Source organism: Chlorocebus sabaeus, chromosome 17 (assembly GCF_047675955.1).
Source record: "Chlorocebus sabaeus isolate Y175 chromosome 17, mChlSab1.0.hap1, whole genome shotgun sequence".
Classification (NCBI taxonomy): domain Eukaryota; kingdom Metazoa; phylum Chordata; class Mammalia; order Primates; family Cercopithecidae; genus Chlorocebus; species Chlorocebus sabaeus.
Window position 1 is genome coordinate 26,157,581 of NC_132920.1, and position 13,868 is coordinate 26,171,448.

Genomic DNA, 13,868 nt, shown 5'->3' on the forward strand with positions numbered 1-13,868 from the left:
ATTTCATTGTGATTTTATAAACTTCAATGCTGTAGAATTAAATTCATATATGTGATTGTTCAAAACATATCTAACATTTTCCAATAACTGGAGTATCAGCTTTTGAAATAAAATAATGAAAAATAAGTAAAATAAAAATTCAGACCTGGCACGGTGACTCATGGCTGTAATCCCAGCACTTTGGGAGGCCGAGGCGGACAGGTTACTTAAGGTCAGGAGATCCAGACCAGCCGAGCCAACATGGTGAAACCCCATTTCCACTAAAAATACCTCCCCACCCGCCCCCCTCATACATAAGCTGGGCGTGGTGACCAGCACCTCTAATTCCAGCTACTATGGAGGCTGAGGCAGGAGAATCGCTTAAACTCAGGAGGTGGAGGTAATAGTGTGCTGAGATAATGCCACTGCACTCCATCCTGAGTGACAGAGCAAGACTCCTCAAAAAAAAGAAAGTCAGTCCTCACCAGCAACAGCCACATTTCAAATGCTCAGTAGCCACAACTGTTTTCTGACTGTTTTATCACAAAACACAGATCCTACAGGAAATTGTGTTCAGGTATGGAGATAATGATGGAAATTACTGATTAATACAAGTGAGCTGGTAAGTTCTTATGTAATCAGGTAAACTTTGCACTGAGTTCTAAAATAAAGCTTTACACATATTTAGAGATGAGGATTATGAAAGGAACTGAAGGTAGCTTCAGATGGCAAAACACCGGATTGACAGATTTAAGAACACTGGGGAGGAAATCAAACTGTGGGGCATAAAGATGGAATTTCCTTAATGGTTCTCACTGACTGTGTTTTGAACCTTTAACCTAAAGTGTATCTTTTGATTTTGGAAACATTTTTTAGTTGTAGATATTAAAATTCTCATAATAGAAATGAAAAAAGTAAAATGAAAATGAGAAAACAGAAGATAATATCAATAAACAGGTCTTGGACCTCAGAAGATGACATGGAGGGAGTGTGGAGAGGAAAAGCATAGAGAGGGCATAGGTCTCATTAACAAACAGCCCAGCCCACAGATACGTGATCATATTGTACAAAAGGATTTCAGTTCTTTACTTGCTTCTTATAAAACCATTTTGCCAACATATCTAACCGTTTTACCATGATTTAAAGTGTACAGAAGTTTCTTTTTCTGAAAAGGAGAGAAACAAGGGACTCATATATATTTCAGATGTGAGACTGAAACGCGTGACAACGTGTAACTTCAGTCAAGACTTGCCCATGAGTCCTAAGATAATTCAAATTTGCAAAATAGACACTAACTTGAAAGGTGCAATTGTATCAATCCTGTGGTTAGCAGAATTTTGATGAATGCCCTAAAATAGGGCAGGTTTAACATAATTCAAGGAATGAACAGGAATGCACAAAACATTCTTTGTCTCCTCCCCCCTCCAGCTTGCAGACATCCGCAGGCATTTGCGGGCAGCGAGAAATTTGGTTTGGCCGTCTCCCCTCCCTGGAGGACGGGGGCTCCAGCATATTCATGATGTCAATCTCCTCGGACTACATGCCACTGTCATTGCGGATCTGCTACAACACTTTACAAAATAGCTTTCCAATAAGAAAGAAAACCTAATAGGAAAGAAAAACAAAAAGAAACTAGACCTTGCAACAGTCGCGCACGCCCACTATCCCTTTCTGAAATATAGTACGGTTGCACAAACGCGAACTTGTAAATCTAAATTCTGCCCGAACCAAAGTAGCCAATAGATTAAAAGTATGTAAATTAGGAATTCCCAAACTGCTCTTTTTATTGGCTAGGAAAAGAACACCTTACAGGGAACCCGATAGGTTGATTTAAAACACTGTGTTAGGCTATAATGTCATTCCTTAAGACTCTTTTCCAGTAAACATTTGTTACATTTTCAAAGTAATTGGGAGCTGTTGAGTTTGGAAGCGAAAACCAAGTTAAGAAGTCCTGTTATTTGGGTGAGTCCAGTCCTATAAAAGTTCTGTTGGACGTGTCTTAAATTGTTCAGGGCACCTCAGTTCTCTCCCGCAGGGATCTAGAGAAACTGCGCCATTGTTGTCTTATAAACAACCTTCTGAGACTCTCTTCGCCGCCATCTTTTTCAAGATTCTATACTGAAAATACTTTTTTTGACGGCTCTTGCCATTATGTCTGGACATTTTAATTTCAACAAAACAAAATAATACCGTTAAATGATTTGAGTCAAACCTGATATTACAGAGGTAGGGATTCTAAGATGTTAGAATTTTACTCTAACACAAATGAAACAAAAAGTTCCTTATGTTTAAACAGTGTATCTTAGAAAACCTTGTTTGAATGAATTAGCTATACTCCATAATGAAACGAGGACTCATTGAGATACTTAGACAACGGATTTTAAATGAGTGGATAGGGAAGGGGAAAACTTAAGGAAAATTAAGCAGAATAAAGCAGCGGAGATTTTTGGAAAAAAATTCTAAAGCATTTTCTAATTTAAACACATTCGATTTTTTTATAGCTAAACAGGATAAAAGGTCAGTCATTTAAGTTAAATGATAAATGTCTTTGCAGGTCATGCAGTATGCAAAACATCAAAGATACCTGTAACAAAAAACAACTTGTTTAGAGGAGCCAGTTCTCTATCCAAATTTACCAATCAGAATCTTGCACTGAAAAAATAAACCAATCGTGAATCGCTCCGAGCACTTCCGGAATTTAGCAACCGATCACTAACAGGGATTGTCCACAATCCAATCAGAGTGATTCTGTTCCTATATAAATAGAGGGGTAAACCAATTTTCCTAACCCACTTACTTTTCAGGTCAGTCATGGCGCGTACTAAGCAGACCGCTCGTAAATCCACAGGCGGTAAAGCACCGCGCAAGCAGCTGGCCACTAAAGCAGCTCGCAAAAGCGCTCCAGCCACGGGTGGCGTGAAGAAGCCTCATCGCTACCGCCCTGGTACCGTGGCTTTGCGCGAGATTCGTCGCTACCAGAAGTCCACCGAGCTTCTTATCCGGAAGCTGCCGTTTCAGCGCCTGGTGCGAGAAATCGCTCAGGACTTCAAGACCGACCTGCGCTTTCAGAGTTCCGCTGTGATGGCGCTGCAGGAGGCCTGCGAGGCTTACTTGGTGGGGCTTTTTGAGGACACCAACCTGTGCGCTATCCATGCCAAACGCGTCACCATCATGCCTAAGGACATCCAGCTTGCCCGCCGCATTCGTGGCGAGAGAGCGTAAATCGTTTTGAGTGCCAACCTTCAACCCAAAGGCTCTTTTCAGAGCCAATCACTTTCTCCATGAAAAAAGCTGTAATCCTTCAAGACACATTAGACCACGAAACTGCACTGATCGAAACAGACTTCTGAAATAATGGCATTTAGCCCCCTCAATGTAATGCTTAATTTAAAATTCCAAATTCAAGCGCTTCCTCAGGTTTTGCCTGGGGCTCCGCCTCCCTCCCCGGTTTTCCATTGGTTTAGCAGGCTTTGTTTTGCTGTTCAGGCCCTCTGCTTATTTCTTGTACTTTGCTCTCCTTTTCTAACTCCTAGCCACTTAACTGGCCCCCGCTTAACCCATTCTCTTGTTTTCTGGCTCTTAAGGCTCCTCCAAGTGGTGGCCGGTATTACGAGGTCTTAACTGCATAGGCTTTCAACTCCTTGGATTTGCTTTTCCCGGATGTCTATTTGAACTTGCCCGAGGGGCCAGCGCTTTTGGTCTGCATCAGGCTGCCTTACTTCACTAGTGTTTTGAGACCCAGCTACTTGCCGGCGACGGTCGGCGCCTTGGGTGCGGTCAAGGTTACCCCCTCTGTGCGCCTGATACTGGTCTGAGGCTAAGGTTATTAGCTGGAACACCTAAATCCGTGGCATTAACACAACTCTTGCAGACTTGAAAGCCTTGCTTAGGTTCTAAACTACAGGAGTCAAAGCAACGAAGGTGCAGATGGGTGTGTCTGACATACCTGAGTGAGAAAGGAAAATGCAAAAATCATGAGCCTTTTCAACTTTCTAGCTAATATCTTTTGTTTTCTTTTTTTTTTTTTTTTTTTTTTTTGAGACGGAGTTTCTTGTTGCCCAGGTTGGAGTGCATTGGCGCGATCTCGGCTCACCGCAGCCTCCTCCTCCCGGATTCAAGCGTTCGGAGTAGCTGGGATTACAGCCTTCGGAGTAGCTGGGATTACAGGCATAAGCCACCGCGCCCGGCCTTCCAGCTGATATCTTAAAAGAACTTTTCAACTTTAGTAAATACCCTGTTTTAATGAAATCTCATTGAAAGTACCCCATATTTATCATCAAATGAAAATCCTTTGACGACTTCCAAGTTCTTACAGAAAAATATTCTGCCTTTCCATACAAAGGTACAGCTTCGAAACTGGTAGATGAAGGAGGGAAGGAAAATAAGGAATTCTGTTCCGAAATCATACAGGCTGTTATTTGGAAATGCAGAAGGGTGTATGTACTATATGGGATACTACGTGCTATTTGGAAAAATTTTTTATATTTAAACATTTCAGAAAATTCCTCAGTTTTGAAATGGGGTGGAGTAGTTTCAACTGTCATTGAGAAATTTCTATTAACTTTTTTTAATGTGCTGTTTTCCCTCAAGTTGCACTAAGGAAAGAGGTTAGTCATGTGGTAGTGACAAAGTTGTAAATAGCTATGCAGGCCAAGGTAGCCATAGTAAGAAGTCCTGGAGATTTATGGAAGAAATTTTTGTTCATGGAAGCCCGTCAGACATAAAGACGTGGGTCCTGTGAATTACAGATTCAGTGTATGAGGAAAACAGTATAACTATCCATAATTAAGGTAACTGCTGTCAGATATTTGTACCATACTGAACATCATATTATGCTGGATAAAAGCATTCTCTATTTAAATGTTGTTTCCTGTATCCTGTACTTTCTTTAAGATTCTACCTCAGCAAGTTTTAACCTGTATTTCTGTTACAGCTGTTGGACTTCAATACATGAGGACTTGGACTTGGTGGGCACAGAATGCATCTTCTTATATCATTAAATCCACCAGAACACCTAGCATGGTCATTTGCCTAAAACAAAGCCTCTGGAAATTTAGTCAAGTTGAGATTTAAAATAAAAGATTACTGAACAGAATTTACCATTGAGTGAATTCTTATTTACAAAAATAAAAGATTAGATAAAGTTTTTATAATTTTAATATATAGTTTTTCTAAATAGGAAAAATCCACACTTATTGAGTGTCCGCAAGGGGCCAGAAGTCATGCAGTATTTTATGAAGTCTCCAAAAATGTAAGTACAATAGTTATCTATTATCTAAAACAAATTTAAACTGAAACTAAGAAAATTTCAGATAGTGCTGGAGCCAAAACTTTCCCCACCAGGCATTACTGTTTTAAATAAAAAGCCTCAGCAGAATCCTCATCACTTACTCCTGAGGGCTTTATCACCAGGAATAGTTACTAACATGTTTAAATTTTTCATATACAATAAAATAAATGGATTTTTTTTTTCTTTTTTTTCTTGAGACGGAGTCTCGCTCTGTTGCCCAGACTGGAGTGCAATGGCATGATCTCCGCTCACTGCAAGCTTCGCCTCCTAAGTTCACACCATTCTCCTGCCTCAGCCTCCCGAGTAGCTGGGACCACAGGCGCTCGCTGCCACGCCCAGCTAATTTTTTTTGTATTTTTAGTAGAGACGGGGTTTCACCATGTTAGCCAGGATGGTCTCGATCTCCTGACCTAGTGATCCGCCCGCCTTGGCCTCCCAAAGTGCTGGAATTACAGGCGTGAGCCACCGCGCCCGGCATAAATGGATGTTTTAAAATGTACAGGGTCTTAGGCCAGGCAGGGTGGCTCACGCCTGTAATCCTAGCACTTTGGGAGGCCAAGGCAGGCAAATGACGTAAGGTCAGGAGTTCAAGACCAGCTTGGCCAACATGGCTAAACCCAGTCTCTACTAAAAAAATACAAAAATTAGCCAGGCGTAGTGGCACGTGCCTGTAATCCCAGTTACTTGGGAGGCTGAGGCAAGGAGAATCACTTAAACCTAGGAGGCAGGGGCTGCAGTGAACCAAGACTACGCCACTCCACTCTAGGCTGGGTGACAAAGCAACATTCCATCTTAAAAAAATTAATAACACCAGCCTGGCCAACATGGTGAAACACCATCTCTACTAAAAATACAAAAATTAGCTGGGTGTGGTGGCAGACATCTGTAATCCCAGCTACTCAGGAGGCTGAGGCAGAAGAATCTTTGAACCTAGGAGGCAGAGGTTGCAGTGAGCTGAGATTACACACCACCACACTCCAGCCTGGGCAACAGGGCGAGACTCCATCTCAAAAAGTAATAATAATAATAATAAAATGAAATGTACAGGATCTTATATGATTGTGAAGTTACACTATAATTAGTACTGCAAATTTTACAGAAATGAAACTCATATACATATAGTAAAATATGATGTTAACATTCACAAATTTTAGCCTTACTGTGTACTATTCAGATAATAGCCTTGATTTAACCACATATACACAAGAAACTTTCTTCAAAGGCATACACTGAGAAAGTAGTAAATAATACTAGATGTTTTTAAAATAAATTGTGATTTTATTTGGGGAAGATCTCAAATCTTACTCATGTGTCAGATCATATTTTCTATGTACTTGTTGGCACACTATAGTGTGTATCCATTTCACAGTTACATAGTTGCCTGCAAGTACTTATAATTAAAATAAAATAAGTATGTAATCTCTGAATAACCAGTAGTTTCTTCATATTATAAAGATAATAGCTAAAACTCAAGACAATTCAGAAATCCCATTTTATTATTTCTCCATACCCTCCCTACTCGACCTGCCAACAGTAAATATTGATATGTAACATTTGGGAATTTGAAAGGCAAACTTGAAATATTTTTTTTCATTTTTGTTTTGTAGTTGCCACCACTAAAAATTGCATATATATATAAAATGGTATACTTCCAAAGATAAGGAAGATAGTCTTGTAAATCAGGCCATGGACACAAGAGTCATGAAAGGGGCAGAGAAATTTGTTACCCGTTTTCTCACACAGGAAAACAGAAAATGAAATCACTGAATTTGATGACTATCTGACAATAATGTAACCCATTTGATGGAATTTTTTAATTCAGACACACACACAAATACACATACACACACATGCCCCTAGAGTAGTGGAAAATGAGACAAATGCTCTATAGTTCAGTTTAGTTAATGGGAGTAAACAATAGATGCATTAAAATTTTTCTATTGATAATAATTGTTCTTAATTATTAAATGTCATGAAAGCACATTTTCAGAGATAAGTTTACGTTTTGAATTAGAGGGAGATGTAATTTGAGAAGGAATTGGAAGTATTATAAAGATTCTCACGGGGAATTGTTCCAGAACAAAGTTGTAAAATAATAACAATAATAATAAAATAAGAAGAAACAGAAAGGTTACATTGTTATTAGTGTCTGTGAGTGCGAGCAGACAGTATTATGAAAAGGGGCTAAGAGGCTACAGGGCTTTCCCATGAACCTATGAGAAGTCACTGACCTTTTTCATAAGGCATATTTGGTGTTTGTTTTTTAAAATGGGCCGGGCGTGGTGCTCACGCCTGTAATCCTAGCACTTTGAGCCGCTGAGGTGGATGAATCAGCTGAGGTCAGGAGTTTGAGACCAGCCTGAACAACATGGTGAAACCCCATCTCTACGAAAACTACAAAAACAAATTAGCCGGGTATGGTAGCGTGTGCCTGTAATCCCAGCTACCTGGAAACTGAGGCAAGAGAATCACTGGAACCAGGGAGGCAGAGGCTGCAGTGAGCTGAGATTGAGCCACTGCACTCCAGCCTGGGCAACAGAGCAAGACTCTGTCTCAAAAAATAAATAAGTAAATAAATAGTTAAGAGAAATGGGAGGCTAGAGAAATTAGGGAACTAGTTAGTAAGCATTGGAATCATCCTAGCTATGAGAGAATGAAGAGAGAATGTAGAAGGGAGAATATGTAAGAATTATTTAGGATTCTGTAAAAATCAACCTGATTTAGTGACTGCTTAACAGGGAAGATTGAGGCCTCCCCACAATACCATGAAAATCTGCTTCTTCAAGTTAAAGTAATGACTTCAGGTTGATTCTAAAAATTACTTTTGTGTCAGACCTATGCTATACGCATAAGAACTCTCCAACAGCTAAGATAGTATGAAAATGCCCTTCACAACTTCCATGCTAAGACACTGTTAGTATTCTTTACCAATCTCAAGATATTCATTATAACTGCTACCAAAATTTTAATATATGGAGAAAGACTTAAACAAGTTCAGATTTCCTTGAAAACAAGTGCATGTCCTCTGTGGCAAATGAATATGAATATGAATTTATATAAATCACAGAAACTCTGGAAGATCATTGATTGAATAATTACATTTCATTGCTTCTGTTGCATACCAAACATATTGTGAAATGGATACTTCACAAAGGGCCAGAAATAGAAATACATAAATTCTGCTTCTTTCTCAATGAGCCTAAAAAGGAACTGGAAAATACCACTCCTTTTCCAGTTGATGTAACCGAATTGAAGCAGCGTAAGAACGATTCTAGGAATCAAGAAACTTGTTTTGAGACCTAGGTCCACCATTTAGTGACAGCAAATGGTCATTTCTTGCCATTTAACCTTTCTAAGCACCAAGTTTCTTAACAGTAAATCAAGCATTTTAGCTATACCTGATATAAATGCATTGTAACTACCCAAGTGAGGCAGTTAAATAAGTCCTTTGCAACAGTAAGGAACCAGAGGTATGTTATAGTCATTTGGACTGCTCTTGTGGAATACCACATTCCCCACCTAATTATCTTATTCCTTATCACTTTTCATCAAAAGCCTAAATCTTGTCATTCTGGGTACTAAAGACATCCCAGATCTCTTCTCCCCGTTAAGGATAGTAAAATAATACCCCAAAAGGAAGGCCTTAGAAGCAAAAGTGAGTGACCTACTGCTATTCTTTGGCCTCTCATCCTCCGCTGAGGCTACAAATAAAACTAGACTCCCTCTTCCCCAAGGTGGTTACTGAAACTAGAGTCCCTTTTTCTTCAAAGCCAGCCATAAAACCTAAAAACCTTACTGTAACTTTTCGCCCTCCTTTCTGTGTAAAACCTAGCCATAAAAACGTGTATGTCTTATGTTGTTTGGCTGTAGATCATAAGACCCTCCCTCATTACAGAGAGGGTCCTCTAGAATGAGGAAGGAATACTCAGAAGGAAAGAATCTTGCCAGAGGCCAAGAAGAATCTAGACACAGAGGCCTTGCTATGTTTCCCCAGTCTATTAGCATTAGATGACACCCTTTTTATCCAATCACAGTTCTACATGGCAGTTGGTACTTTGTTGAACCCTAAGCATTAAAATGGACAATTTCCCCTGTACCTTTGAGCCTTCATTGTGAAGGTTCCCATGTCACATAAACCTATGATGAATTTTGACTTTTCTATTAATCTGCCTTTTTTCCATTGATTTTCAGTGAACTTTCGGAGGGTGAAGTTTTGCTCACCCCTACATACTTGTATTTTTCACTCATTTTCAAAAAGATTATTTTGAATAAATATTTCAAATCCTCCTATTTATTCAGATCCCCTTCTCAGTCAAGCCACTTTCATACAGGGAGGTATTTTGGCTTTCTCTACAAATAAGAAATTGTGTGATGTAGCCGTGGTTCTCAAAAAATTAAACTCCTGCTTATAACTAGAAACACATCACAGGCTACATCCTTTTTTGGGGGGGAGGGAGGCAAATAATAATGTAAAATATAATAAAATATTAACTAATAAGCAGAATATAAACAAAGAAGATTAAGAGGTATTATAATCATGAGGTATTTATGGTATTTGGTCCCACTGCAAACTTGTTCAAGAGTTTATGACTTGTTTTGTGCTATGTATTCTGGAGATTCTGGAAATCTATAGAAGCCTTCTCAAAACCACGCTTTAAAAAAATACTTAAACGGGGTAAGAAAGGTAGTGACACTAAAATTTTTTTTCTTAAAGTCTGTATATATGCTTTAGTTACACATCAAAAAATAAGATCTAGCAGCAAGTATAATGTTGGCTTGAAAGGTTCACAATTAGTGTAAATTATTTCAAGATACCTGTAATAAGTACAAAGTGATATGAAAAATCTATGATTATCATTGATGTGAAATCCAGTGATTAGCTGCCTGTACTCACAAAGGAAATAACCAAATTGCATTTAGGATTTGTAAAAATATAATTTTTTTCCCATCTAGAGTCCCATAAACATCTGTAGAAATTAGATTTTGTCGAGATTTCTCAGTACAAATTAAGTGGGCTTTTCTAAAATCAAAAGCAAAACAAAAAAAAAATAACTTCAACCTCCCAAATACAATGGAAACAGTAGTACGTCCAAGTCAACCCAACTTCCTACAGCCCATTTCTTTGTCCTGGTAACCCCAATTTCAGGCTTCTTGCTCCATTCTCCAAGGTTTTACATTTATTTTTCCTTCTCTATTTCTTATCTAATCACCAAATATGTATTGGATAGCTAACTCTAGCTCCCTGGTTCATCTCAATCTGTGAGAAAGCAATTTGGGAAAGGAAGTAGATTATAAACTGACAGAGGTTCCTTTCATACTATCTTTAAGCATCAGGGTGGGAGCAATACTTATGGAGATTTACGCAGAATGACAAGGTGAGTAGTCTCCAAAAAGAGAATTCCATTTGGAGAATTCCATCTGAGGGGGAGGGGGGAAAAAACCAGACTTTTTTTTTTTTTTTTTTTTTTTTTTTTTGAGACGGAGTCTTGCTCTGTAGCCCGGGCTGGACTGCAGTGGCCGGATCAGACTTTTCGACTAGGTCCCAGCATACCCAACTTTTAATATCACAACCTGATAGGTGAAAATTTTTGGCTCGGAAAAACCACGCAAATAAAAATCTAACAATACGTTCTGATTGGTTAATTCAGCAGGCTCTGCAAACCAATAGAAAAGCAAGTTTTACAAAACTGAGTCAGAGACTATGATGACTTCTCCCTCCGATTGGTTTAACACTAGAATTGCATTTTTTTTCTAAAGTTACCTGGACGCGGGAAGCAAGACCAAACTCGCTCCAAACGCAAGACCTGCTTTGCCACGCGGGCCTTCTCCGCAAAGACAATTACTCCGAGCAGGTTGGGCCAGCACGCCAGTGTTACCTGGCGGCAGTGCAAGAAGGTTAAGAGTAGGTAAAAATAAATGAACAAGCAAGAGAGCCTCTGGGAAAATAAGTCCTGGAGACGCTGGTCACTGACAGAAAAAGAATGGCCACACTTTTTGAGACAGGCTCCCTCTATCGCCCAGGCTGGAGTGCAGTGGAGCGATCTCGGCTCACTACAACTTCAGCCTCCCAGGTTCAAGTGATACTTCGGCCTCAGCCCCCCCTTCCCCCCAAGTAGCTGGAATTACAGGCGCGCGGCACTACGCCTAATTTTTATATTTTGTTTAGTAGAGAGGGTTTCACCATGTTTTTCAGGCTGGCCTCGAACTCCTGACCTCATGATGCGGCCGCCTCGGCCTCTCAAAATGCTGGGATTACAGGGGAGCCGCCTCGCCAGGCAGTGCAGGCCCACACTGCCTATTTCCAAGTACGGTACCTGACGGCCCATATCCCAGAGCTAAGGGGTTTCACAAGCCTTGTAAAAGACAGACAGCGGGCGCCACCTGCAGTTGGCCATTTTCAACGCTGGACAAGATGGTGGGCCGCAGGAACCTTAGGCATGCCAGGTACTGCTCACAACCAGGACAGGCTGTGCTCAAGAAGTCACCTCAATGCTAAAGCAAACTAAAGCATTTACACCATATCCCTGTGCCAGGAATAAAATTTTTTCAGAGCCACTTTTAAGCGCACGCTTTGAGAGAAATCAGCCGGCCAATCACACACCACCGCGGGAATTTGAAGAAAAAGCAAAACCTGGTGGTTCAAGTAGCCTTAGCTACTCCGGTGGCTGTGGCTGAGGCGGAAGGATTCTTGCTCCCAGACTGCTGGGAGCTGAGTTACTGAACCCCAACCGGCATGGCTGGGATAGACCGCGCCCGCACACCACACCCGCAGCCTCCCTGGCCCCGCAAAAAAGGCGCCAGCTCTTTTGACTGAGACCTATGGGTGGCTCTGAAAAGAGCCGTTTAAATTTTCAAAGCGGAACGTCCCGCCAGTTTCACTTTTTCTTCGGAGCTGCCTTCTTTGCCTTTGTAACCTTCGGCTTCGCCGACTTAGGCTTGGCTGCCTTGGGCTTAGGGACTTTGGCCTTAGCTGGACTCTTGGCGGCTTTTTTTGGCTGGGGTGTTTTCACCTTTTTCGCACTCTTGGCCACTTTCTTGGTCCCAGCAGCTGTTGCTGGCTTCTTTGCCTTCTTAGGAGTCTTTTTGACGCTTTTCTTCGGGGTAGCAGCGCCACTCGCTTTCTTGGGCTTCTTGGCTGCTGCAGCGGGCTTTCTAGGCTTGGCTGAGCCAGCCTTCTTGGCCTTGGGTTTGCCTTCCCCGGAAGCGGCTTTCTTGTTCAGTTTAAAGGATCCAGAAGCACCGGTGCCTTTGGTCTGCACCAGAGTACCCTTGCTCACCAAGCTCTTGAGGCCAAGCTTGATACGGCTGTTGTTTTTCTCTACATCGTAGCCAGCAGCCGCAAGCGCTTTCTTAAGCGCGGCCAGAGAAACGCCGCTGCGCTCTTTGGAAGCTGCCACTGCCTTGGTGATGAGCTCAGACACTGGGGGTCCGGATGCTTTGCGTTTCCCAGCAGTAGCGCCTGCCTTCTTCGCCTTTTTCTTCACCGGTATTTTTTCTGCGGGTGCAGGAGTGATAGGAGCAACTGGAGCAGTCTCCGACATGTTTTTGTTTTGCCAGAAAAGACAAAAGTAATCTCAAACTGTCAGAACGGCGTGTTCTCTGCGCCGGAGGCTGAGGGTTTATATAGAGAGACGCTGAGTGATGATTGGTTCCTTGCTCCATGCGCGGAGCTGCTGGAAAAGGACTCCTCCGATCTACCGCGCTGCTGTGTTTGTTGCCCCTTAAAAAAGAGTAAAAATATAAGAAATCTGGGCAGGAAATAATGAGGAATTTGGGGGAAACTGATGCGAGAGACTTCGGGCTTCATTCCTGCCTTTTTTCCTATGCATAGTTTTAAAAGCGGCATCTTGAAACTTTTCTTATTCCCCCAACTCTCTTTCAAACTTCGGTCAAATCGAGACAACTTTCAGGTTTTCCTTAAAAATAATATTTCTCCCTCCTTCATTTGCAAATGTCTCTTCCAGGGCATTGTTCTGTGAATTCTTATCGTCTCAAATTTATATAGATAAACTCATTTTTATTCAAATGTGTAGGGAAATTGGTGTTTTTCGCAGGAGCAATAGCACAGGCTCTCTGGCGAGTTGTTTGCATCAACCTCTAGGAATTGGCACTGAGGTAGAAAGTTCTATGTATAAGAGGGGTGATTATTTTAGAAAAGATAGTTTTAAAAAATAATATTTGAGTTATCAGTGTGTGAGTTGGATTTGATCTCTGTATTTCAGTGGTTTAAACATTTCCAGAAAGATAAGCGTGAGGCGACATCATTCCTCTTATAGAAAAAAAATCCTAAGTAGAGTCACCAACCTTCTCTTAAAAGTTAGGATCATGGATTTTTCCGACCTAGAATGGGCATTAAAGATCAACTACCACATCTCCAAAAAAGAAAACTGAACCAACAAATAACAGAATGGCAGGCCAACATCATTTTGCCAACTATGAGCATTGAGAGCTTGTATACATGTTCGTGTCCCATCACTTTATAAATAATTTAATGAAAGACACTATTTTTTTGCTAATATTCCTCATAGAATTTTGTACATTTTTTATATTTTGAAATCATATAATACAAATTTCACTTCCTCTATATACAAACTGTTTG

General features: G+C 40.8%; 2 protein-coding genes and 1 long non-coding RNA gene across 4 annotated transcripts; 2 read left to right on the forward strand and 1 right to left on the reverse strand.

Moving 5' to 3' along the window:
- Window positions 1-1,798: 1,798 nt before the first annotated feature.
- Window positions 1,799-5,075, forward strand: LOC140708838 (uncharacterized). Of its 2 annotated transcripts, none has more exons than XR_012089068.1 (2): window positions 1,799-1,941; window positions 4,021-5,075. It is a non-coding gene; the product is annotated as an uncharacterized lncRNA (long non-coding RNA). The 2 variants fall into 2 exon arrangements; XR_012089069.1 differs by having other exon boundaries at window positions 4,042-5,075.
- On the forward strand, window positions 2,756-5,075 carry LOC103222005 (histone H3.1). Its single transcript, XM_073005710.1, has 2 exons — window positions 2,756-4,321; window positions 4,913-5,075. Exon 1 carries the CDS (start codon window positions 2,791-2,793, stop codon window positions 3,199-3,201), a length of 411 nt encoding a protein of 136 aa, XP_072861811.1. The 5' UTR covers window positions 2,756-2,790; the 3' UTR covers window positions 3,202-4,321; window positions 4,913-5,075.
- A 7,006-nt stretch (window positions 5,076-12,081) lies between these two features.
- H1-3 (H1.3 linker histone, cluster member) lies at window positions 12,082-12,875 on the reverse strand. Its single transcript, XM_007973474.3, has one exon. The coding sequence runs from the start codon at window positions 12,808-12,810 to the stop codon at window positions 12,145-12,147; it is 666 nt and encodes a 221-aa protein (XP_007971665.3). The 5' UTR covers window positions 12,811-12,875; the 3' UTR covers window positions 12,082-12,144.
- Window positions 12,876-13,868: the final 993 nt, after the last annotated feature.